The 23,657-nt window shown below is 45.6% G+C and overlaps 1 protein-coding gene across 1 annotated transcript in view; it reads left to right on the forward strand.

The window, feature by feature from the left end:
* Window positions 1–13,348, forward strand: part of HACD2 (3-hydroxyacyl-CoA dehydratase 2) — a 99,462-nt gene extending 86,114 nt beyond the window's left edge. The window contains exons 5-7 of the mRNA XM_013982376.2: window positions 1,761–1,882; window positions 4,367–4,545; window positions 10,296–13,348. Coding sequence (XP_013837830.2) covers window positions 1,761–1,882; window positions 4,367–4,545; window positions 10,296–10,378 — 384 coding nt within the window. The 3' untranslated portion in view covers window positions 10,379–13,348. The remainder of the gene's footprint in view (window positions 1–1,760; window positions 1,883–4,366; window positions 4,546–10,295) is intronic.

The following is a 23,657-nucleotide window of genomic DNA, read 5'->3' on the forward strand; positions in this document are numbered from 1 at the left end:
GCTCCCTGCTTTCAAGATGATTACAATGCAAAAATATTAGAAGAACTTCCTATTATAACCCAAAGATCTTTAAGGAAAGCTTCAGCCCATAGCTGTAAAAACATATCTCCTTAAGATGAGGAGGATTACAAAACATATCAAAAAGCAAAGTGTGCTCTGAAATTACATTTTAGAATAGATGGGTTTTAAGCAAGGATTTGGGGACAGACTGAAAAATGAAACATAAAAGCTTTAGAAGGGTTTAGCTTTTGCTTTACTTTGGCTAATATAAGAGCACCAGGAAAACAAAAAGCACTCTTGCTCTTGACAGTATAAAATTCTTATTATTTTTGGAGAATAGTAACTATGGATTTATGAAATTCTTTGTCAGAGCAATTTAGTTAATAGGTATGTAAATGACTACTTATTTCATTGTGTAGGTGGATCACTCCATGTACACTTTCTGAAGAAGAATATAAGTGCTAAATTAACATTGCAAATGCAGAGAAGCAAAAGTCAAGGTTAGAATGCCATACTTTGGTTGTGTTAGATATTAGGAGTAAGAGAAGATCCATCTTGTAATTGAAATTTGTTCGATTTGCTCAATTTCTTATTCATATCCAACTCTCTAACTGCCCTTTTTGGATATAAGAAAATATAAGTGAATTGGGTGCAAGGTTGTTTCTTATTATTGGATTTCAGGCACCAAGGATCACCATAAACCTAGCCGGGGTGGGAAGGGGGAGATGCTGAAAGTTAATACCACAGTGATAAATTTCCATATAGATTTGCAGTCTAAGGCATCTCGTGAGAACATCCTTTAAAAAAAAAAAAAAATACCTAAGGAGCTCTTTTAAAAGTGTATTGTGGAGTTCCCGTTGTGGTGCCTGTGAGCTGTGGTGTAGGTCACAGACGCAGCTCGGATCCTGCATAGCCATGACTGACATAGGCTGGCAGCTGTAGCTCCGATTCTACCCCTAGCCTGAAAACTTCCATATGCCACAGCTGCGGCCCTAAAAAGCGCAAAAAAAAAAAAAAAAAAGTGTATTGCTTTTTCAGCATGAAAACAAAACTTCAGCGGAGGCTGGGAATTCCAGAGCTCCTCCTGTGATCAGCATGGAAGCCTCTGTAATCCTTGAGCTAAACCAGGCCTTGTCTGGGGCAGAAGTCACCAGTGGGAGAGAATAAACGGGCTGTGCCTTATAGATGGTCTCCAGCACACCTCACATGAATTCATCCCACCTAGTGAATTAACTGCACCTTCAGTCGTGTTTTAATCATTATTTTGCCCTTCTTTGAAATTTCCTTGGATTCCAGGCTGTCATGCAAATCAAATTAAAATTGTTGTTAATGGCACCCAAACTTTCCACCAGTTTGCTCATGTACCATCTTACCTAACTATTCTTGGCTCCTATTAACACCAGTTCACATTCTCCACATCAGGTCAGCAAGTGAACATGCAGAAACTCACTCATCATGTTTGCTTCTCCCTGTTGACCACAGCTTATCATTCCTCCTCTGTCCCTCTTACTCAAGTAAGCCCAGTTCCTTCTCACTTGCCCCTCATCACTTGGCTCCACACAGATATTGTCATAGGTGCCTGTGTTCCTTTACGTGGCAGGCTCTCTCTCTGCTGTGCTATGACCACTGAGGTTAGAGACCAGGGACTGTGCCAACTTCTTCAACACAAGGGGGGTTGGCACTCTGCTGCCCACTTTTTGAGTGCTTCTTCGTTAGGTGTTTTATGTATTTGCCTTTGCTTTTGTCTTCTTTTCCTTCAGGTACAGAGTGAAGACAGTGTCCTCCTGTTTGTTGTTGCCTGGACAATCACAGAAATTATCCGTTACTCCTTTTATACATTCAGTCTTTTAAACCATCTGCCTTACCTCATCAAATGGGCCAGGTAAAGAAGTACATGGAACAAAGACTAACATTTGAAGTGATGTATCACCATATTTTTCCTTTATTGCCTAAATACCACTTTTATTTCTAAAAATAAAATTGCGTGAGACAGGTCAGGTAGAAATCTAGTCTGTAGATTTCATCAATATAAGTGACTCTACCTAACTCTGATTAATAGAAACACTTTTAAAAATTTCTTTTGGCCGCACCCGAGGCATGTGCAGGTCCCCAGGCCGGGGAATGAACTTGCACCACAGTCATTACCCAAGCCACTGCAGTGACAATGTTAGATACTTAATCTGCTGAGCCACAAGAGAACTCCAGAATTTTTTATCTCTACTTAAGTTATTTATGTGGGATCAATTCTTTTCAGTTAAATTGTTCAATAGAGATTTGATATACCATCCTTTTTGTCCATTTAACATTGTACTGATGAGGAGTTCCCCTCATGGCTCAGCAGTTAACAAACCCAGCTAGGATCCATGATGATGCGGGTTCGATCCCCAGCCTCACTCAGTGGGTTAAGGATCTGTCATTACTGTAAGCTATGGTGTGTAGGTCGAATACGCGGCTCAGATCCCGCATTGCTATGGCTGTGGTGTAGGCTGGTAGCTGTGGTTCTGATTCAACCTCTAGCCTAGGAACCTCCATTATGCTGCAGCTGCAGCCCTGGAAAAAAAAAAAAAAAAAAAGCTAAATAATAAAATAAAATTGTACTAAAGAGCTTCTGGATTATGAGAGTTTTTTGGACCAAGTTTAGTTCTCGTCTCAATTTTGCTCACAATATAACTCTTAAATTTTAATTAACAGCAAGTGTGACATGGCAGTTTAGCCTGTTATCCGTTTGTTTTGCTTTGTTTATTTTTAGTAGTAATATTTGTTATGAATTGGGTGAAAGGCTGATAGTTCATCTAATTATCTGAGCTAATCTGTGATATTTGTGAGCAGTTTCTGAGTTAGAAAAGACTACAGGAAGGAGTGACAAAGCCAAAGGATCAGAATTGTCCTTGGGGCCACACTGCCTCACTTTAAAGGAAAACTATGGTTCCTAGACACTTTGAGTTTAGCGATTAAACAGAGACATAAACCAAATGTTTCCAACATCTCAAGCATGCAAACTTCTCCTTTCTTTTTCTTTTCTCTTTTTTTCAATAAACATTTGTATTAGGAAAAGGGAAGAATAGGAAATACATAGCAGTTCCTAACCAAGCTGGGCAGACTTAGGAAAGTTGTCGATCCTGGTTCTAGGGGAAATTCATTGACTAAGCCCAGATGTTACTATTGGAGAAAGATTCTTTTGTCCATTGTCTTCTGTGGCCCATGGAAGAGACTTCCTTTTCCACCATCCTTCTTAGCGTGGCTGAAGTTGGCAATGGAGAACGTGTCTTCCTTTCATAACAGACTTCTCAGCACATTTCCCGTACTGAAGGTTTAGAGCCCAGTGATTCATGTCAGCCATAGACAGCCAAAGGCTTTTTATTTTTTTTATTTTTATTATTTATTTATTTATTTTTTGTCTTTTTGCTATTTCTTTGGGTCGCTCCCGCGGCGTATGGAGGTTCCCAGGCTAGGGAGCGAATCAGAGCTGTAGCCACTGGCCTACACCAGAGCCACAGCAACGCGGGATCCGAGCCGCGTCTGCAACCTAAACCACAGCTCATGGCAACGCCGTATCGTTAACCCACTGAGCAAGCACAGGGACCGAACCCGAAACCTCATGGTTCCTAGTCGGATTCGTTAACCACTGCACCATGACGGAAACTCCCCAAAGGCTTTTTAAAGTCTGGGCCGATGACTTCTGTAGCAATGCTTATACCTCACAATGGCTTCCAGTTAGTTCCATAGGGTGAGCCTCTCCGAATTCTTTTTGAAACATAAAGAACTCCTTTTTAAAGAGAAGATAATTGGAAGGAGTCACTCATGTGACAGTAACTGGAGTTTTTCTGACCGAAAAATTGCAGAATGACCAAAAGCTATTATGAATTTTCAATGATTTTAAATTGGCATGTATTTTATTTTTCGCAATAGCATGTACAGACATCTGAAAAACTGTAGCAGTATATACACGTTGTAGGGATTCCTGGACACCGTATTCCAACACCTTCCCCCAAACCCACCCCCCGCCCCCACCCCCACCCCCATGGGACAGGACCTTTCAGCATAAACCATGATTCAGTGACCCTGCTTTGCCATTGTTTATCTGGCATCATCATAGTTATTTTAGGGAGTTGTTTTGAAGAGTTGTTTATTTAGGCCAAATTGTGAGGCTAACCAAACATTTTATTTTATTTTATTTTATTTTAGAACATTCAGAAACCCCTTTCAAAAACAGGCTTGTAAAACCTGAATTTAAGCAGTTGGGTAAATAAGAAAATGTATAAATGATAGCTTTCTACCAAACCAGGGGTGATGAGAGAGGTAGGGGTGCACCTCTCTGCTAAAGCTGCCTTGGAACCTCAGTAACGGATGTTTTGTTTTGTTTCAGGTACACACTTTTCATTGTGCTGTACCCAATGGGAGTGTCGGGAGAGTTGCTCACAGTATATGCTGCTCTGCCCTTTGTCAGACAGGCTGGCCTGTACTCCATCAGTTTGCCAAACAAATACAATTTCTCCTTTGACTATTACACATTCCTGATTCTGATGATGATCTCCTACATTCCAAGTAAGTAAACACTTACGCATATATTTATTTATGCTTTTAAAATTGGCTCCACACAATAACTAGAGTTAAATGCTTTGGTTGTTTTTACACCATAAATCTAATTTATTGGGAACGCTTTGGTTTTTGTTGAATGCCGACTGTCAGAGGGAATTTTCTCTGGTAGTAATTGAATAAAGATGAACCCTTCTCAATACAGCTGCCAAAATGCAGCCCTTCTCAGTGTGTGGGTTTGAAGCAGTGAATGCCAGGATAGGTTAACTGTCTATTGGAGGAAAGTAGCGAGCAGAAAGCAAAGAGAAGCCATTAAAGACCTTACCTTGACTTTTTCTCTCTCTTGAGAACTGCTTGTTACGGTATTTGAAAAACACTGTAAAGAGGTTTTTACATTTTTATTATATCAAAATAGACAGTTACTTTACTTTTAAGGAATCGGTAGTTAGCTAGAAACAAGTAACAAAATAAAAAATAGATCAATTTATTTTTTTCTATATTTCTTCTTTTCTGGTTTGGAAATAAGCACTTAAAATCATCTGAACAGGACATAGTGTTCTCTTCAGGATGGTTTCCAGTTATTTTAATAGCACGGCTGAAGGCTTAAATATATGGGTAATCAAATGTGCCCATCGGTATACTTGTTAACAGAAGAAAAGGCCGTGTTTGAGGCTTCTGCGAAGGGAGTCCTGTTTGCTGAGGAAGAGCTGTTTACTCCTTTTCTCAAATTCTGATGTTCAGTTACAACCCTATGATTGATTTCTGCATATCCAGAAGGATCTTGTTTTACCTAAGGGCGTGTAAAGTTAATGTTTCGCTACTTCCGTAGGCATTGTGACTCTGCATCTTATTTTGGTCTGTAAGATGCTATATTCTCCCCTAACCCTCAGGTTAAATTCAGACTGGAGGGTTGGATCTTTCTTTAGCCCACAGCATTAACTAAATGAATCATCTTAACAGTCGTAGGTGACATGTTTGTGTCCCCCTGTGGAAGATTGCATTTCATATGTTGTGAGGGAAAAAAAAAAAACTGCATCCCGATTTCATGTGAATGTTTATCTTGAAGAAGTTCTTGGATGCAGTTCTGCTTCATGATTCATTTTCCACTCTTTATTAATGATAATGGTTCTGGTGCTGGAACCATGGTGGCTAAAAGCCATCTCTCTTCAGATATAAGAAGTAGTTGATTTTCAAACAAAAGATAAATATGGAAGAGTGTAAAAATGTAAGCAACAAAAATTAGCTTAGAGCTTTTCACCTTTCTAGTTTTGTTCGCCAGAGTAGCAAATACTATCCAGACAGGGTTTATTTATTATAATTCAATAGAAGTCTCTGAACGCGTAGGATTTGGATAACTGGGGAAGGGGTGAGGAGACTGTCATAAAATCAAACCAGTAACAAGGTGCTGCCCCACTGACACAAATCTGGGGCCCCTCCCTCAGAGCTGCTGTGAGATTTACGTTCTGTTGAAGAAGGAGGGGCTTTATTCCAGCACAGTTGACCAGAGCCACCTGAGTCTGTCTGCACCTCCTAGTCTGTTCTGTGCTCTGGTGACAGACTGGCGCCCGGTCTTTCTCCTCTGCCTGTCGATCTCTCAGTGCAGAGAAGGGGCCCAGTCAAGCACCGGCAGCCCTCCCTGATGATAGGATCCCTGAAGGAAAACACACCCAGTCCTGTGGGATTTTCCTTCTTGGCCTGAAAAGAGAAAAAGAGAGAAAACACAGACCTCAGAAGCAGCTGTCTTGGGGAGAGTAGAGCAACGCTCTCCTCTCAGCAGACAACCACTTTCTCTACCTCAGTCCTCCCCGCTTCTTCCATTCTCAGCCTCTTTTTGGTAAGAGAACTTGGCTTGGTTAAAGTCTGTATTCTTTTTTTTTTAAGGCAGCTTAGCTCTTGTAGAACAAGAAAAGGGATTAATTTCAAGAACAAGGATTAAAGGGTTCCTTCTAAATCCCAGGCTCAAGATGGCAGCCCAGACCGTATCTCCTGCTACAAATCACTGCATCTACTGGCACTCACCCTGCCCTTGGCCTGATCCCCTCGCCCTGGATGTTTTCAGTAGTTTGTTAGTATTGAGACCAGTTTGTCCAGTTCATTCCAGCCAACTGCACATTTCCAACTTTCCAAAACTTTCTATTTATAAGAAGAAAATGCAGAGTTAGGAGAGGCTGCTGTTGACATGCAGTCTTCATTACCAAATTTGGTGTCCTTTCTACAACTTCAGTTTCTTTTAATCTTCTTGAATGGGAAGTTGATGATATGCATATCTCATGTAAAGCAGCACTCTTCGTTATGGTCCTGCTGTTGGATTGTTGCACATGTAGCCCGTATTGTGTGTGGCCCATGAGCCACAGCCCTGGAAGTGTCCCCTTACAGGGGTACTTTGGAGTCCCTTGTGAGCTACTCCTCTCCTGCTCTGCTGCAGTTGCAGTATGAGTATGAACAGATCTGCAGGACCCACTCCCTACCCTGGCACAAATTGGTGAAAATTGGCTCTAGGGTGGGGGTTTAAAAAGGCTGAGAAATGAGAAACTTTTTATTATTTATTTATTTATTTATTTATTTTTGTCTCTTGTCTTTTCAGGGTCGCACCCACAGCATGTGGAGGTTCCCAGGGTAGAGGTCTAATCAGAACTGTTGCTGCCGGCCTTCGCCATAGCCACAGCAACACCAGATCCGAACTGCATCTGTGACCTACACCACAGCTTACAGCAACACCAGATCCTTAACCCACTGAGTGAGGCCAGGGGTCAAACCCGCAACCTCATGGTTCCTCGTGGGATTCGTTTCCACTGCGCCAAGACGGGAACTCCAAGAAACGAGAAACATTGATGGAGAGCAAGAGTACCAAGAAGCAGGGCACTCTCCATTGTCAGTAACCATAGCCACACCTCGGATTTTTAGAGAAATAGAAGAAACTTGCCCCAGGCAGAGCATTTGCAGTTGCTCTCAGCCTTCTGGTCCTAAGAGAGGTCATCTCCTTACAGGAAGGTGGGCCCAGTGTCACCCATACCCCCCAACCCCACCCCGACACACCAAGACAGACACACACGCATGCGCAGTCACCATGTCCATCCTGCATGTCCTGAACTGTCAGAGCAGAGGGTAGAATTCCAGATAGCCTGATGTCAGATTGAGATTTTCAGTGTGGTTAAAAGCAGTAGTCATGCATCTGGAATTGATCCAACCACTGTAGTTGGATTCAGTGGGAACGTGTGGATCATTGAGATGGAGACAGTGTCACCCAAGCTCTGGTCGCCAGGAAGTCACTGCGGGAGCAGTAGAGAATCTTCAGCCCAAGTATCCCATTCTCCTGGCCTCCCCACACATTCCTTTCTCTTGGACACTGAGAAGCCTATGAAAGATGTCAAGAAATGCAAGGGCCATATCTGTTCTCCCGTTCTGTTGCCACAGGCCCTTGCCTAGAGCATGAAGATAAACTCAGCTGTCTGGCCTGCCACTAGGGCAAAACGAATGGCTTCTGGATTGCTGTCCTCCCTCAGACTCCACAGGGCTATAGCCGCCCTATATGGGTGGTATGGTCACGAATGCAACCAGTGGAAGAGCCCTTAGTATACTTTCCCACAGTTTCCCTTCACTAAAGTATACCTATGGAACTGCGGCCGGCCCCACATTTTTAAATGATTACAATTAGCATTCCTTAGGGCTTAATTATATCGTTACTTCCAGTTTTTAGATTATAGAGCTTGTCACATTTTCTGGCTTTCATACCAAAATAGTTCTCTCACTGTTGAATTTTATGCACAAGCCGAGGCTTTGCTGTGAATAACTTCCTGCCTGCAAATAGCGAGTGGAGTGGATGGCAGCCTTGTTCAGCATCAGGGCCTCCTCTGCAGCTTATCCGATCTGTGTGCGCACACCCACTGATGTCTTGGAATACTTTGGGAGGATCATTTGACATTTGGCCAACTTGGAACCCATTGAAGAAGGAAGAAACTGTCAGAGCAGAGTTGGCAGTAGTGGAAATTACCTCCCCCCAAACACAGGTTACTGTCCAAAAAAAATAACGATTGGAGCTGTCGGGAAGGGAAGGAAGCATAGTGTACCCCCAAGACCTTCTCACTAGAGTCTTTGCATGGTTTTTGAACCCCTGGTTTATGGTGACATTGTGAAGGTCAAGTAGCTTGGTGGCCTCTCCCAGCAGGGACACTGTGGACATTTGGGATGGGACAACTCTTATTCCTGGGGGACTGTCGCACATTGCCAGTGTCATCCTTGGCCCCATGTCCTGAATGCCAGTGATCCCAGCCCCCATTTCCAAATGCTCCCCCGGGAAGGCAGGACTACCCTGTTCATTTGAGAACCAGTCCTTTTTAAAGAAGTCTATGAAATAACCAAAAACAGACTCTCCAGTGCCTAAGGGCTGGCTTTTCCTATGGACTTTTTCTCCATCCAGACCTGGCTTAGTTCAGGTTCCCTCCTCAGCCTTCCTAACCAAAGAACAGCCTTTCTTGGGAGGTACTTTTGGAAGATCCTCCCGGGTGACAGGACAGTGACAGAGAGGGCGAGCCTGGCCCCAGTCTGGCAGTGATCTGCTCTGAGACCCAGGCAAGTGCCTACTCTCTCTGAGGCTTGAGTTCCTCCTCTGTGAGTAGGAATAACAACCCCATCACTGGAATTCTTCCCCTAGTTGTTGGGAAATGAGAGAAGATAACATGAGTGTGTAAAGAGTGTTTTTGGCGGCCCCGGGGCATCTTGATTGGTAATGGTATTGACAGTAGTGAGTAGTATCTGTCATCCAGTTCACCTTCCCCTCGGCTAAAGCAGGAAGCAAGTCTCTCTGTTTTTTCTCTCTCCCCACACCCACCATGTCACCTTCCTTGGTGGCTGGATGATAAAGTAGTCAGAGTCAGAGGGAGGACCGTGTGCTTTGCATAGAACATGCGATTTTTATTTTATTTTTTTGCTTTCCTTTCTTTTTTTTATTTAAATTGAAGTATAGTTGATTTACAATGTTGTGTTAATTTATGCTGTACAGCAGAGTGATTCAGTTATACGTATATATAAAAAATCTTTTTTTAATACTATTTTCCATTATGGTTTATCACAGGTCACTGAACATAGTTCTCTGTGCTATATAGTAGGACTTTATTGTTTATCCCCTCCATGTACAATAGCTTACCTCAGCTAACCCCAACTTCCTCCCCCTTGGCAACCACAAGTCTGTTCTCCTTGTCTGTGAGTCTGCTTTGCAGATAGATTCACTTGTGTTTCAGATTCTACATATAAGTAATATCATAGGGTACTTGTCTTTCTCTGTCCGACTTACTTCACTTAGTATGATACTCTCCACTTGTATCCGTGTTGCTGCAAATGGCATTATTTCATTCTTCTTTATAGCTGAGTAGTATTCCATTGTGTATATGTACCACATCTTCTTTATCCATTTGATGATCAAGTATGAGTAGTTTCTTTTTTGACTCTCATCCAGGGTTGGATGACAAGGTATAGTCACATTGGTCATAAGCACGGTTGATAAAAATAGTTTCAGTGGTGATAAAATGTTTGCTGTAAGTTGCGAACTTCACTGGTGAGAGAATAAAGAGGAAAATTTTCTTTTCATAAGCTTAACCGTGAAGGAAAAGACAGAGCTGAGGTAGTTGGGTGAAGAATCAGTGGAAGGATTTTTGTTTGGTTGTTTGTCATTTGCATTTTCAAGTTAGGAGAAACCTAAGCATCATTTGTAGAACATGTGATTTTAAAGCATCTCCTTAACCAGTTCTTTCTTTTCCTTCCAGTTTTCCCCCAGTTATACTTCCACATGATACACCAGAGAAGAAAGGTCCTTTCTCATACCGAAGAACACAAGAAATTTGAGTAGCTCTTGCTTCCTGCACCACCACCCCCAGCAACAAACTTTCCAATGATAAAAAAAAAAAAAAATGCTGCAGACTTTTTCAGTTCCCAATACGTTTCATAAAATATGAGTAAGAACTATTTTTAAAATACTAAAAAAATAAAACAAAAACCAAAATCCAGTGTCACATGGGCCTGGGATTTTATAAAACACGAAAAACAAAAGCTGTTACATAAAACATCCTGGCCGGTCCATTTCAGCATGCTCTTTCAACCAGAGGTTCCCAATATTTATGATGGCGCTGGAAAGGGATTTGGCATTTTATATCCTCCTGTTTCCTTCCTGTGTCTGATAAGTAAAGATCCGTAACACTAAATACTTGCGCGTTACAGTCTGAGTGATGAAGTTGTACCCACTGAATGCCCAGCTTGCAGCAGTTACGTTTCAGTCTGCAGTGTGTTTCGCATTCCCTCTCCAAGTGCTTGACCGCATGCTGGAAGCCATTTGTTCTCTGGAATGCCCTGAAGTTATGGCTGGGCCCTTCCCCCTCCTGTCTAGTGAATGAATTATACAATGTATATGTCCGTGAAACTCTGGGGTAGTGCCTGTAATCAGAAAACAACTAGAACCCCTTTCGTTTGTTTTCAGTTGAGTCATTACTGCCTGCCACTAGGAAATATGCTTGAGTTTACTAAGTATGTGTATATCGTAGAGAAAAGCTACCTTATCTGGGGCTCAGCCTCCATCACATTTTAGCAGAATGGCAGTCCTCAGAAAGGGAAAGCTCAGTCACCAGTTAATGACAAGACCTTTCACAGCACCATTCCCAGAACACCACCGAGTAAGGTGTTTGCCAAGAGCTGTTCTCACTTAGGGACCTGAAGCCAATCTAATTGCATGGGAGTAGAGACCTCTGTTGTTGAAAGCACATGGAAGGCATTACTTGAGAAGTGGAGCCTGGACGGACATTGGAGAATAGGCTTAGACACCCTTATTATTTTATTTTTACATTTTCATTCAACTCTTTTGTTTGACTCCATTTCCTAATTATGGCTCTATGTAATCCCCACCAAGTTGGAAGTCCAGAGGCAGTGAAATGTTCCAGTTGGGCAGTCATGAGCTAAAAGTAGTATCGTCCCCACATTTTGGAGCAGCCAAGAAACACTTTGGTCATATGGACATTGTCTAATTAACATCATGTTTTCATATGTTAATTGCTAAATGTGCATTTAAGACTCTTTAAGAAAGGGTTGGATGAAAATATAAAGCCCAAGTTCAGGCCTGCTTTAGATCTTAAACACACAATGTTCTTTGTGGAAACATCATCCCCTTTTTTTTTTTTAATTGGTTTTTCTTTAAAAGTCTAGCTTACTACCTTACTGACTGGTTATCAATTAAAATATAATTGCTAATATTAGAAGAGTATCATATTGGAAAACTAATTTTTGAAATGTTTATTTTCATGGAAGCTTGAAAATTAAGAAAAAAATGAGAAGAAAATACGTAGCCTAAAATTTAATGCAGACAGATACGTAATAGATTATTTTTGAATTGAACATGAAAATTCTGCTTCTTAAAGTCAGCACTCTTAACTTGGGCATGTTAAGATTAGAGTATTCTTGTACTTGATAAACAAAATGTGAGGGAAAGATTATTTTTCGTGCTTTTTCTCTTTTTATTTTTCCAAAATGTATTTCTACTATAAAATAGAATCGATTTGGGTGATAGTAGCCTTATTACTTAATTTGGGTAAGATTTTTTTTCATTTGTTTGGGGAATAGTTATAGAAGATAGGATGAGAAATACAGGCTTGCCAGGATTGCTGGATTGGGGGTTTTATTCAGCCGTCTGTATTATAGTTTGTCCCTGTTTATGGAAAACAGTGTCACAAATAGTGGGATTGCATCACCTTGAACTTCGGCAACAAGAACTCAGTGAACAACTCCCCTCTTAAAAAGGGTCTCAACCGGTGTGCATTTTGGTCCATCAACGTTTAAAATGCTCATTGCAGATAAAGAAGGCATGCCGCCCTGTCCTCTAGTCATCTCTCTCGGTAACTGGTTTCTTTATCTCTTAACGTGGATTCATTTCTCTTTGGAAGTGGTGGCATTCTTTGATGAATTGAGAACATCCAACCCCACCAGGTGCCACAGCTTCTTATGAAGTATGAATGCAGAGGGTGGTGTCGGGTGGGTATTTTGTCAGATTGACTGTTTTCATTTCAGGGCACAGTCAAAGGCATCCTCGGCCCACCTCCCACCCCCACCTGATTGGGTGTTTCAGATCCCCCCCTCCGGGGACCACCTTCTGACAGAATTCTTTGAGGTACTAGGTAGTGCTTTGTAGACACAAGCTGCTCATTTGCATCTTGCTGTGTTCTGTTTGCTAAGGTTGGGGTCATTCATTTAACACATACTGACGATTATGAAAGGCACCATGGAGAGTTAGTCATGGAATAAAAGCACATCCTCCCTGACGGAAACGTTCCTCTGGAGCCAGCTTCCGGCAGGAAGGGTTTAGAAGATGTAGCATTGAGGCATGTGAAGAGATTGTGCCCTCACTTCCACTTGTGTTTTTGGTTATTCACTTGTAATGAAAGGTTGGCAGTGATGTGGTACAACCTGCAAATTATTTTCAGTTCTGAGTTTCAGATAAAACATTTTAAGACAAAAATCAGTACATACTGCTCCTTTGAAATTTGGGTAAAAAATTATACAACCGTATATATAGTCATTTTTATATTTTTTCTATGTTGTGAAAACCAAAATTGTAATTTTATAAGTCTTTGATTCACTAAAATTATATAATTTAAATGTATTTTTTGTATATTTAGAAATAAGGAGTTCAAAGACTATGCTTAACTTTCTATGCATGCATTTGGAAGCTGTTTTTACCTGATAATGTTAACGTAGTAATAAGTTGTATTCATAAAATACTGATCTGTGTTGCATTTCAAAATAAACTGGTATGTGCTCTGCCTGGATTTGAAGTACAGACTAGTGGGTCTAGTGATTTTTCGCATCAATTGTCCTCAAAGTGGTGGTGTAGGATTCTGGAAGAGTTTCCGTTCTGTTAGGGATGCCAGCTCTTTCTTTACAGTTTTAAAACCTAATTCTGCTACTCATAATGGTTCTATACTTACAGGAAAAATAGACAGATTTATATCAAGAGGTTTCCAAAAAGTCATTCTTCCTGCCAGTCCGTCTTCAAGCTTACCGAGCCGGTCCCCAGCATGGCTGCAGGACAAGACAGTGACCAGGAAAAATAGAAAACGAGTAAGAGATTGAGGGCCCTTATCTTACAATGTTTTAATCTAACTTTTCTAAGTCGAGAGGGGAAATACTGTTGCCCAGCAGTGTTCCTCTCACAGTAAAACAAGGACTTGGTCACGTGGTCAAGCACCTCCTCCCGAAAACGCTTCCAAACACAAAGACACTGATGTTCACAGTAAGACGTGGCCAGAAAGACCCTGAGCTGGTACTCGGCTCGGCCACTTCGGACATGCTGGTTCTCCACCCCAAATTCCTTCACCTCCAAGAAAGTGCGGATGTGTCCCTGTGCCGGTTATTTCTGTGGGTGACCTCTCTCAAGGCACCCCCAGCGGGAACATGCCCCCCTGCCTGAGTCTGCCAGGTCTTTCTCGAAGTTGACTGTCACCCTTGCCCAGGGGTGTGGTCTTTGTTCCAAAGAGGAGCTTTTTTTTTTTTTTTTCCCCTAAATGCTGCCTGGTCACATCCTAGACATTACCAGCACAATGGTTAGGATCACTTTCCTTCCCATATAGAGTCTTTCATTTATGAAAAGAAAGAAAACTATTTCAACTGAAACTGAGGAACAGATGGTAAAGTTAATAGTCCAGGCTACCCAGAAAATACAACCTTTACAATCTTAGGGTGGTAATGGGAAACCAGCCAGGGCTTTGTAATTTGTCATTGTCATATTTTGTGGCAATTATATGTACCAAGTTAACACAAGCCCTAGCCTGAGGAATTACCATTGGTATAATTAAGAGACCTACTGTTACACAGCATTCCGAAAATACTGCTGTGTTGTTCTGTTCCCTTTAACAAGAATGAAGACTGGCTTTGCAATTCCTCATGTTATTTTTTTTTTTAATCCCAGCCTTACAAATAGACTGGTTCATTGTCATACAGTTTAGTGGTGAAAAACCATTCTAAACAACTATTACCAAAAATACCATACCTATTAACATTCTCTGCCTGCAAGTGAGAACCAGAGTTAAAAAAGAGAGCTGCGCGGTATTTTGACCAATACTTTTATTTTAAACATGACTAATCTTTTCTTTTTTTTCAAATTTAAAAAGATATACCTAGTGTTATAAAGGTAAGGCTCATTACCAGAAATAATCTTTTTTCCAACAAAAAGGCAATTCACCCTAAAAGTCCTTTTTTTTGTCTTTCTAGGGCCGCACCTGCTATGTGGAAGTTCCAGAGCTAGGGGTTGATTCAAAGCTGCAGCTGCCACAGCCACCGTAATGCCAGATCCTTAATCCACTGAGCGAGGCTGGAGATCAAACCCGCATTCTCATGGATACAAGTCGTGTTCTTAACCCGATGAGCTGCTGGGGAACTCCTACACTAAAGGTCTTTGAATGAACAAAAATAAAATGTGTGAGAGGCTGTGTACTTAAGCATCTAGTGCCAATGTCATAAACCTGTTTACATTTGGGAATTGTTTTCTGGTCACTAATTCCAACATGGACTTAACTACCATGACAGCACTTCCACATCTGTCTCCGACCTTCGTGGATGCAATCCAGATGCTGCACTTCAGGTTAAAGCCCAAAGGCCATTTCTGCTTCCATGTTGTCATGGCCAGGCTGCTCCACTGGGGGGCAGCACTTCACAGGCCATCAGGGCCTTGGGAGTCCAAGGCCTTTTGAAACAGACAGCTTTGGCCCAAGGTCGCCCTCAGAAGGGGCAGAAAGGCACACTAGTGAAAATGAGTCACAGATTTGTCCTGACCCTATAAAACAAAGGCAGTCCAATCTTAAAGCATATTCTAGAGGGGTACAGTAAGTAACACTTTTCTCTAGAGCAAAAAACAGCTTGGATGTGTGCATCTGTTCCCTTCCTGCCGCGGAGACCTCCCCAGCTGGGACCCTGCAGGCAGCTTGGTTTCACAGTGTGGAGGGATTTTGGAGCTGTTCGTAAAGCAGGTGTTAGTGCTCCTGTTTAATGGAGAGCCTGCTTGTTAATCTTTGAAACGTTCAGGGAGGTCAGTTCCCACTCTTCTCTTGTCTCTGGATATTTTTGGAGAGTGGCCTGGGCCATGGGAAAATTTCAGGCCACCTTATAAGGCCGCGTCTGGCCCCGAGAATGCTTGTCTGCAGCTTGTCCAGTACACTCTGTGGGTGTGAGTTAACTTGACTCTTGGTCTGTGAGTTTTCTCACAGATTTAAAATACTTCTATTCATGCCGCGGATTATTCTCTAACAGGCTTAAAGTCTTCCTCAAGAGAGAGCTGTTTAAATGACACCAGTTTTGGACATGCCACATAGATAACCGAGGGCACATGTAATCCCTCCACAACCACACTAGGTGATTGTGCCGGGGGCGGATCGTCATAGTCGCCTGCAGGTGGTTTGTTTATTGAGCGGGTGTGTGTCATAGTGAAATCCACATGTTCAGAGGAGCATTGGAGCATGGGTGTGTTAGGGAGGAAGGTTCAGAGCTTCAAAGGGTTGAAAAGAAAAGTTTTCTCTCCTGCTGATCTTCTCAGATCTTTCTGCATGTGAATGCAGTTTGTGAATCCCCAGGAGAGGGGGTGCTAATGCAGGCTCTTCCAAAACTATTTTCAACCTTGATCCTTGAAACATTCTTCAGGGCTAAAGCTCCTTGAACACCATGAAAATGACGAATCTGGTGGTGGCAGCTTTCCCCATCAGAGAATGTTTACCCATCCCGAGGGGGGGAATAAAAGAAAGTAAGAGAAGAAATGGGCGGGGGCTTAGCCTTGGATCTGGGCATACTTTCCTTGTTTTTTATTTTTAATAAACCACCATCATCAAATAGGTAAATGAATTATGTTTTAGATGAAGGACCCGGGTGTCATCAACCCTCGATGGAGTCTACCATTCGCTACTTTCTGGTGCATCTGTAAGGGAGTCTACCACTGAATGTGAACTTGTCTGTCTGAAAAGACCCGGCTAGGACCGGCAGCCCCTGATGCTGCTTCACAGGCTTAAAACCCCAATCTGGATCCGTCCAAACTGCCACCCCCCCTTGCCCACACCCCAGTTCTAAGCACGGACTTAGGTGCTGGCTGTCAGAGCCTCTCGGGCTCACGTCCTTGAGGCTCCTGGTGTCAGGAAGCCCTGTCCCACACTTGACCTCATACCTGGCTTTCCCTGGGTGATGGCTGCTTTGTGCTGGTGTACCCTGTTATCTGACAAGGACTTCAAGTTCCTTTCCCACAGCAGCTCACCACGGAGATCCTTAGGAACCAGAGAAGACATCACTTGCCCTGCACAGAGGAGACTGAGGTCTCAAGAGGGCACGAGACTCAGGAGGCTGTCCAGTGAGACAGCTGGGACCAGTGCTGAGCCCCCTACCATGGCAGCTCCAGGGCTGTGCCCTGCCACACCCATCCCTGGCTTTGCTGAAGCTCTCAGCTCTTTCCCTGTTTCCCCGACCTCTCCTGCCCACTATCCCTCAACCATCCCATCAGACCCTCCTGCCAGACTCCATGTTCTTCTCACTGTTGTCACAAACCTCTGCACCCACCACCCCCCCGCCCTCCCATTGTGCCCTCTTGGCAAAATCCCAAGCTGGGATCCATCCAGCTGCTACTCTTGCCTGTGTCTCACCCTTGGGGCTGCCCGCCTGGCACCCAGCCCATGATTCCCTTTACACTCCAACCTCTTTAAACTTCTGACTCACTCCAGCCTGGGATAACACCTCCCATTTCAGAGAAATCCACCGTCAGTTAGCAATTCCTTCATTTTCCTGTCACCAGATCCATAGACTTGCCTACACTAATCGCGCCCTCTTCTCTTCCCCCTGTTAGAATGGAAGGGGTGACCCTCTGTTTAAAGTCAGCCCCTTCTGTGTTTCCAGCCCCTACCTGGGAGGGACCTCACTCCAGCCATCCCAGCCTCTCTCTGCTTCCTCTTTGCCATCCCTTCCCATCTTGGCTTTGACCCCAGCACTCCACCCTCTCTCCTCCTGTTCTCTGGGGAAGGTACTGCCAGTGCTCCTCGGCTTCTCACCTCCCACTCTTCCCGTCTCAGCCTGGCTCTTCCTATCATGCCACCGACGTGACGTGGCTCTGTTCCAGGTCACTAGTGACCTCCTTGTTTTGAAAGCCAGTGTGTGCTTTGTGGTCCTTGTCTTCTGGTTAAAATCGGGGTACTCCCTGCTGAGTGTTAGAAATAATGATATGGTTTTGGAGTTGCCTGGGGGCAGGGGGCAGCAATAACCACTCCTGGCCCAGAGCTCTCATTTTTCCCCCCTGCCTCTCTCATGGAGGCGTATGTAAGAGAAACGATGGGGAACCAGCCAACAACACACGAAATGGGCAAGTGTGGCTCGAGCCCCAGGGGAGCGTTCTGGCGTTCTGGGAAGCTCCTCCTAGAATTCGCACGCTTCCTAAACTGGTAAGAGGTAGTAGCTCAGACGAGAGGAAATGGGGAGGCCTGCTCAGCTTACCTCCCACCCTATTCTTATCCACCCCAGCTCTTAGGTCCTACCACTGTGGTAGGGAAAAAGTCCAACCCCACACACCACCAGCTCCAGGGAAGAAAGACTCAAGATTGAGTGCTTGGCTCCAGACTGGCCTAGGCTGGGAAGGACAGAAAAGCAGCCAGAGAGAAAGAGAGCCGATCAGCTCTGCTTGCCACTTGATGTCTAGAAGAGGCAGCAGAGAGCCACACCCTGTACACCAGCCTCTTAATGCCCATTGATCCCACTCGCTCTCACGAGCAGATGGAACTCCATCAGAGTCTCAAAACAAGCAGGAAGATTGTCATTCCTCTTCCTTGGGAAGAAGCCAAGACCTGCTGGAGAGAACCAAGAGGGGGCCTTGGAACCCCTCCCAGGAAGCCAACATCATTCTTGCAATGATCTTTGCTCCGAACAGCCTGCCCTTCTGGTTTCCTTCTGCCTCCTCAGCCCCACGTGCTCGGTCTCCTCTGCCGACCCCCTGACTCAGAGCTTCTCACACTCGAGTGCATCAAGAAGCACCCAGGGTGCTTGACAAACATCAGATTCCTGACTCCCTCAGACCTGCTGAACCTGATTCACTGGCAGTAGAGCCCGGGGATGTGTTTTTCCACCAGCCCCCTGGGTGATTCTGGTGCAGGGGCTTATTGTGAAGAACATCGCCCCCGGGTTCCTGATCCCGAGGGTTCTATCCCAACTCCTCTTCTCGCTTCAAACCCAAGGCCCCTGACCACAAGCTCCCAGAGCAGATTTGGCTCTTGGACAGGTTACTTTTCGACATTGAATCGGTTGTCATCAACACTTTAAAACCAAGAGATGCCCTGGAACCATCTAGAGGATGGCAGAAGATGAGGAACAGGAGTCCACATTCCACATATTGCCTGAGAACCAGGAAGGGATTGGGCTCAGGCCCTGGTGCCACCTGTCCCTGCCCAGCCAGGGCCCTCGGGCATCTGATGGAGGAGCTGGAGGGAGAAGCTGGGCTGCCAGGGCTTTGCGGTCCCCCTCTGTGCTGATGACTCCAGGCCTCTGACTTGAGACTGCATCCATCTCACGGCTCCTAGACACCTTCACCCGGGTATCCCATAAGCACTCTGAGCTCAGCCTGTCGGAAAGGAAGCTCAGCATCCCCTCCTCGTCCCCCACCACAAATCTCTCCCTCCTCCCCAAATTCTCAACCACCTCACTAGATGGCACCCCACTAAGGGCTGTTGTTCAAGCCAAGGACCCGAGAGTCCTCTTCCCTCTTCTGCTCCCTCACTGACCCTCACGTAGTTGTTGTTGTTGTTTGGGGGGTTTTTTTGGCCGCACCCAGAACATAGGGAAGTTCCTGGGCCTGGAATTGAATCCGAACTGCAAGTACAATCCAAGGCGCTGCAAAGACACTGCCAAATCTTTGACCCGTGGTGCCACTGCGGGAACTCTGACCTCACCTAGTTTTCAATCAATTGCTAAATCCTGTTGATTCTATCTCCTGAGGATCAATAGAAACTATCAGCTTCCCTCCCACATTGCCTCTGCTCTTATTCAAGCCGCCACCACCTCAGCCAGACCATCTCCTAACGGGCTCTCAGCATCCACGCTTGCCCTCCCCACAAATCCACTCTCTAGACAGCAGGCAAAATAGGCCTTTTTAAAATGCAAACATTATCGTGTCATTCTCTGTTTAAGCCTTCAGCAACTGTCTTTTGTTCTTGGTGTCAAGTCCAGACCCCTGAACAGTGACCTTCGGTGTCCCATCCCATGCCTGCTCTGTCTGTACCCCAAGTTCGAGAAGGCCTACCAGGCCCTCGGGGCCCTTGGCTCTCACCTCCTGGCCTTTGTCCAGCACTGTCCTGCTCTTGGGAGGCTCATCCCTCTCCACCTGGTGAATTCCTTCCATCCTTCAGGTCCGAGGACTGGCTCAGGTGCGCCCCTGAATGCCCCCCCCCCACGCCAGTGCTAGGGGTACCAGAAAAAAAAAACAGGAAACCCATTAAATTAGAATTTCAGGTGCAGTATATCTCATGAAATATTTTAATTTGTCAAGCCATGGTGACAGCGCCTGTGTTTCCCCTCCCTGGTCTCACTGCCACCTTTTCTCCCCTGTTTCCCCGCCAAGACTGCAAACTCCACCAGGGTGGGGACCCCTCCCAGCTTGTGTACCACCCTATTCTTGGTGCCTAGCTTTCCACTAGGGTTTGGGGGACTGACAGGAAACTTACAAACAAATGATGAAATGGGGTCTTTTCAGATACAATAAGCTCTTTAAAGAAACTTAGAGACACAATGTATTGGGAAGGGACTGGGCCTGCAGCTGCGGCTCCTGTGCTCAGACTTGACCTCTGAACAGTGGTAGATGCAGGATTTGATCCAGATCCCGCAGGTTCCAAAGCCCGCAATGGTTTTCATCTGCCCTGCTGCCTCCCTGCTCCCTGGAGCAGAGGGGCAGTGGGAGCGGGGGACAAGGGGTTCCTTTAGGGTGACTGCCATGGGGGTGCATAGCAGCCAGCTCCTTAGAGACTTTAGTCCTCCTGGTGCCCTTGGTCCTCTTGGACCCTTTTGGACCTGGCTGCCGGAGAAGCCAGTGGATGCGGTGGGGGGTTGAGGTCCAAGGAGGGCCCTACCTCCCGGATTCCAGGCTGTGGCACCTCTATTCTGAGCATGAAATCTGAGCTTAAAACTGCCTCCCCACCCCTCAATCCCCCAACTCAGCCTTTTCCTCGTGTACTTCTTGCTTCTTTTTTTTTTTTTAGGGCCATGTCTGCGGCATACGGGATTTCCCAGGCTAGGGGTCGAATTGGAGCCACAGCTGCCAGCCTATGTCCCAGCCACAGCAACGCCAGATCCAAGCTACATCTGTGACCTACACCACAGCTCACAGCAACACCAGAGCCTTAACCCACTGGACGAGGCCAGGGATCGAACCCTCATCCTCATGGATACTACTCAGGTTCTTAACCCACTAACACAACAGGAACTCCTCCTCACTTCTCATTAACCAAGCTGCTGACAGCTGAGAGTCTGGTTATAGGAATTCTTGCAGGCCTGATGGTTGTTTATCTGAGCAGCTCAGGACCAGAGCCCCTCTGCAAGGCTGGGCTGGGCCAGGCTCACAGCACCTGTGGCACACAGAAGTGTGCCCGCATGCCATGGGCATCTCTGTCGCGTCTAAAGCCTACATTTCTGATAGTCTCTGCCTCTTCTCCCCAGCATTAGGACAACGAATCAAGCCCCAGCTCTCCCAGAAAGCTCCAGGCAATGATCATAGCCTGGCAGCAACTTGGGGCTGCTTCAGTTCATATCCAAAGTAAGAAGAAAATGAGCAGCCCCACCTGCCGCATGGAGAACTGTCACTGAACACCACCCACCTGGTACCTTCCTAAACCTCCAGCCCACATTGTGCATGAGGGAACCATGACATATCAGAACGGGAAGGGGCCTCAGACTAGCATCATCACCTCCAGGCTTCACTTGTCTGGAGTTTGAAACTGATGCCAAGGAGAGAAAGAGACACAGGTGATCAGTGGCGGAGCTGGACCACTCCTCATCCCAGAGTTCCCAGCCTGCAGCACGGCCCTCAGGCCACCTCTGGGTGTGCAGTGAAGGGATTTCGTGCTCCTCCAGGGACCTGAACTTCCTACCAAGGGAGGCAGAGCCTCAACTGCCCACATCGTGATTTCAGGCATAGACTTATAAGGAGATTGGAGAATCGGAGGAGAGTGACCCTCCCAGGCCCTGAAGAAGACGTCATGGGCATGGGAAACACCTGGAAGCTTGGAGGACACAACTAGCGGGGGTGTGTGCCAGGTGGCCCAGTGAGCCCTGAGGGTCACGGGAGGAGGCAAGTCCTGCCGTGGCATTCCAGCGGCCCCCTATGGCCAAGGAAGCCCAGTGGTTGTACAACTTAATCCAGGTCTATGAGGGTTTCCCAGAGTTACTACAGGTATTTACGCAACATGGAAGTTTGGGGGCTCCTTCTGGAAGTCCCAGCCCAGCCTCAGCCCCTCTGCCCCTGTCAGGGATGCACAGGCTGGGATGCAGCCTGCAAACGTGGGATCCAAAGGTTCGCCCAGCCTCCTGTCAGGAATCTCGATTCTGAGCAGGCAAGTCGGCTTGCCTGGTATATTTAGAAAAGTCAGGCTCCCTTACAAAGTGTGAACTGCACCCATCACATGGAAATGTGATTCACTTCTCAGCAACCAGGCTGAGCTGCTTCCCGCCGCCTCCGAGCAACCCTCCCTCTCTGCCCCACTCAGCCCTCCTGCACCCATAGCTGCTGAGGCTCTGGCAACGCTGTGGCAACGGAGAACAGGTAGAAGGCACCTCCGTGGTCAAAGGCAGAATGGCTCTTTTGCATCTTTTGGGCAATGCATGGTCTTACTTAGCCTGGTTCCCTTCTAGAAATCTGGGTGCTTCTTTCTCACAACCTCACAGCCCTCCATTCTCAGTCCCCCAGCCCACAAGTCTCCTCCTGTGGTCTGCAGAAGCCCTGCAGAAGCTCATGGTCTCATGGTGAGACCCCATGGAAACAAGTGCAGTAAAGCCCAGGTCGCATCCTGGCAATTTGTGAGCTGAACATGGCTGCTTATTCTTTTCTTTTTCTAGAATGATATTCTAAACTGTTTTGGTTACTAACATGTTAAAATTAAGAGCATTCACATTCCTGACCAGTGTCCTTCAAGCAGATGAGTCTCGTCATTTAATGGAGCTCTTGTCCTCAAGGGTCAGGGGCACTGCCCCCTCTGGGCCGCTCCGGGGAGCAGCCTGTGCACTTGGACTATTTCCTGGGCCCACGAGGTGGGGAAGTGGCTGAGGTTCCCGCAGTGTTCCTGCTTCTCTTAAAAAAAAAAAAAAAAAAAAAAAAAAGACCTGGAGTTCTGGCAACTCTGGGATCTAGTCCTGCCATTCACATGTGGGGGCAGGGATGGGTGGAGGCGCCGCCTTTGGATGGTCAGGTTACCCAACCAGGCTGTGCATTCATTTGCATTTTATTTTATTTTTAATTTTATTTTATTTTTTGTCTTTTTAGGGCTGCACCTGCGGCATATGGAGGTTCGCAGGCTAGGAGTCTAATCAGAGCTATGGCCGCCGGCCTACGCCACAGCCACAGCAACGCCAGATCCAAGCAAGTCTACGACCTACACCACAGCTCATGGCCATGCCAGATCCTTAACACACTGAGCAGAGCCAGGGATCGAACCTGCAACCTCATAGTTCCTAGTCAGATTCGTTTCCACTGCACCATGACCAGAACTCCTCTGTTGGCATTTTGATGTCAACCCCTAATGCAAGGGTGTCCGGACAAGAGTAACAGTAGCTAATACTATTGAGCACTTACTATGTGTCAAGCACTGCTCTTTTTTTTCAAGTGTTTTAACTCATGTATGTTCCCCAACAATTCTATGACGTCAATACTGCTAGACTCCAATTTCACAGATGTTGGAACTGAGGCACAGAGAGATCAAGTAACTGGCCCAGGGCCTGTCGGCTAGAAATCACTGCTTGCCCCCCACCCCCTCCCCCATCCTTGATTTCCCCAAGCTTGGTCACTGCTCCTGTGTCCCATGCCAGCACCAAAGTCCCTTTCCTGCTGCAGTAAGACCTGGCTTCCCCAGGAGAAACAGACCAGTCCCCAGCCC

This window comes from Sus scrofa, chromosome 13 (genome assembly GCF_000003025.6).
Source record: "Sus scrofa isolate TJ Tabasco breed Duroc chromosome 13, Sscrofa11.1, whole genome shotgun sequence".
Classification (NCBI taxonomy): Eukaryota; Metazoa; Chordata; class Mammalia; order Artiodactyla; family Suidae; genus Sus; species Sus scrofa.